Source organism: Arachis duranensis, chromosome 6 (assembly GCF_000817695.3).
Source record: "Arachis duranensis cultivar V14167 chromosome 6, aradu.V14167.gnm2.J7QH, whole genome shotgun sequence".
NCBI classification, from domain to species: Eukaryota; Viridiplantae; Streptophyta; class Magnoliopsida; order Fabales; family Fabaceae; genus Arachis; species Arachis duranensis.
This window is the reverse complement of record NC_029777.3, coordinates 2,653,665-2,656,545: the sequence shown is the minus strand read 5'-3', so window position 1 is coordinate 2,656,545 and position 2,881 is coordinate 2,653,665. Positions and strand designations below refer to the sequence as shown.

Here is a 2,881-nt window from a genome sequence, read left to right as displayed (position 1 = left end):
CTAATTATCAATCAACAAAAGGATTAGATAACTCAAGAGTCACTAATTACTCAACCAAAGCCAAGAGGAACAAAAGCTACACTAAAATCCTACCAAGCATTTCATCAAACACTTGGAAGGCACAAAAGAAAAGCAAAGCAAATTGATAACAAGAAGAGAATCTAACAACAATTGTTGAAAGAAATTAACAACAACAATCAAAAGAAACACAATTATTATGAATTACCTTGAATTGAATTGAAAGAAAGTAGAAGGAACAATACTAGATCTACAACAAAATATAAGAACAACATAAAAGAGGTCACACCAAAAGAATAGGAGAAGAATGAATGTAACTACAAGGAATTGAGAAGATAGAAGTAAAAGAAGATGAATCTAAATCTAGATCTAAGAACTAAACCTAATCCTAATCCTAATTCTAGAGAGAAGTGAGAGCTTCTCTCTCTAGAAACTAGTTCTAACTACTTCTAAAACTAAACTATGACTAATGGTAACTAACATGTGTTTCCCTCTTCAATCCTTGACTTAAATAGCATCAGAAATGAGTTGGATTGGGCCACAAGGCTCCTAAAACCGCTGGGGACGATTTCATTACAGTGGGTCACGGACAGAATCGGTGCGCGCGCGCAAAGTGCGCGTGCGCGCCCCTGAACGCGAAGCAACATATGGCAAAATTTATATTATTTCGAAGCTCCAGATGTTAGCTTTCCAACCCAACTGGAACCGCATCATTTGGACCTCTGTAGCTCAAGTTATGGTCGTTTAAGTGCAAAGAGGTCGGCTTGACAGCTTTTCGGTTCTTTCATTTCTTCATGAGTTCTCCAACTTTTCATGCTTCTTTCTTCATTCCCTTGATCCAATCTTTGCCTCCTAAACCTTAAATCACTTAACAAACATATCAATGCATCTAATGGAATCAAGGTGAATTAGATTTAGCTATTTTAAGGCCTAAAAGCATGTTTTCACTCTTAAGCACAATTAAAGGAGAGTATACAAAACCATGCTATTTCATTGAATAAATGTGGGTAAAAGGTCATAAAATCCCTTAAATCAAGCACAAGATAAACCCTACAAATGGGGTTTGTCAGTACAGCCCCCTCCGCATCCCGCCCTGAACATTGACTTTCTGATGTCCAAGGACGGGAGAGGCGGCGATCGATGGTTCCCGTCTACTTTGCAGAAGTGGCATCTCCTTTGGGACTCTTGTCAGGACTGTGTGCTGAGGTTCGACGTTGTTGCCGACCCCGGACCGTCACATGCGTTCCTTGATTGGTGGAGTCAGCATGGGAAGAGGTTCTTGTCTCCGGAGACGCAGTTGGGGGATCCTAGAGCAGTTCCGATACCAGTTGAGGCCTCACAGCGGGGTCCGGGGTGAGTTCCTGACATGGATCATCCTGAGGACGTGCCGGACAGGCGTAGGGTTGAGAGGAGGATGGGTGTGGGGACACGGCGGAGCCAGCGTGAGTGGAGGTGGCCTGATCATGCTGTGCACGATGATTACGACGCCGGTCCCGCTAGAGGCGGACGACGAGGCCAGGGAGGTAGGGCGAGGGGGCGTGCTAACCATGGGGACGACGACGACGATCAGCATGGGCACGTTGGCGGGGGTGGTTCAGGGGCTGCTGCAGCTGCTGGTACTAGCACACACGATGAGGGTCATGCAGGTGAGTGGTATGGTACAGGGATGGGTGACGGGGCTGACACAGGTGACGCTGTACTTGGATCAGGCCCTCTTGGAGATTACTTCGTTGGTGTGCCAGCCGATGACCAGCCTGAGCAGGGGGGTACACCTTGGCGCATCTCGGGATCACAGTGGTCAGACTTTATTGGGTCAGATACGCTTGTTAGGGACTTCGGGAGTCCACGCTTCCTAGAGGAGATCACCGCCATCATGCAGGGGGACGTGACTCCCCGCAGTGGTGGTCAGACCTCAGGCACACAGGCCCCGTTAGATGTTGATCTGAATGAGCCTCTATCCTCATCCGCTGGTCACCAGTTCTGTCTTGGAGGTACTCCTCCATCCGCCTTCACTGCTGCATCAGAGTCTGTCGCAGCGCTTTCGGCGGCACCCCTGCATGTTGCGCCACCAGCACAGCCTGCCCCACAGGATGATGGGGATGACATCGAGGATGAGGAGCCGTTTATCCGCCGAGGTCAGAGGGCACGGGTAGCCCGTCGCTGTGGTACTGGCTCGCATCTGTTTAGATGATTCACGTTTCATGTATTTTGTTCCCTAAAGTTCAATCATGTATGATAGTGATATGTACTTTTCTTGTTATGTTATAGTCTGTTCACCTATGTTTTTTGTTATTTGTGTTGTGGGACATTGACTATTTAGAATCAATGAATCATGAAACAGTTTAGTGTTTATTTTTACTTATTAAATTTTGCATCTAGGGAACATGTAGCAGTACTCATAATGAAAGAAGACATATTCATTACTACTCGCAACAATCAAAGTACAATGTATAAAGATCAACTAGTTACATACATGCTCAAACATTGCATCTAACAAAAAAACTTAAATGTAAATAATACTAACACTAACAACATGCGCACTAATGGCGGCCTGTCTGAGACGATCCTCCAACCTGTGGGCAACTACGTCGTGTGTGTCCGGGTTGGCGACATAGGCCGCACCTCTTTGGCCGATTCGGATCTGCCTCGTCCATATTCGTCCGTATCCTAGTGGATCTAGGACGACCCTCTCTCGCACGCCTCTTGTCAGGGTCTGGAATCACCGTGGGCCCGTCGTAAGGTGGCCAAAAGCCCTCCAGGATCGGAGGTGTGAATCCCATCCGATACACACTGAACACCGAGCTAATCTGATAGACGCTGTGAACGTAAGAGGTCCAGGTGACCCGTGAGTAGGCACAGCATG

General features: G+C 46.9%; 1 protein-coding gene across 1 annotated transcript in view; it reads left to right on the top strand.

The window, feature by feature from the left end:
* Nucleotides 1–1,375, top strand: part of LOC127748376 (serine/threonine-protein phosphatase 7 long form homolog) — a 21,474-nt gene extending 20,099 nt beyond the window's left edge. Inside the window, exon 7 of the mRNA XM_052262750.1 lies at nucleotides 1,139–1,375. Within this exon, the coding sequence (XP_052118710.1) occupies nucleotides 1,139–1,375 (237 nt within the window). The remainder of the gene's footprint in view (nucleotides 1–1,138) is intronic.
* The last annotated feature ends 1,506 nt before the right edge of the window (nucleotides 1,376–2,881 follow it).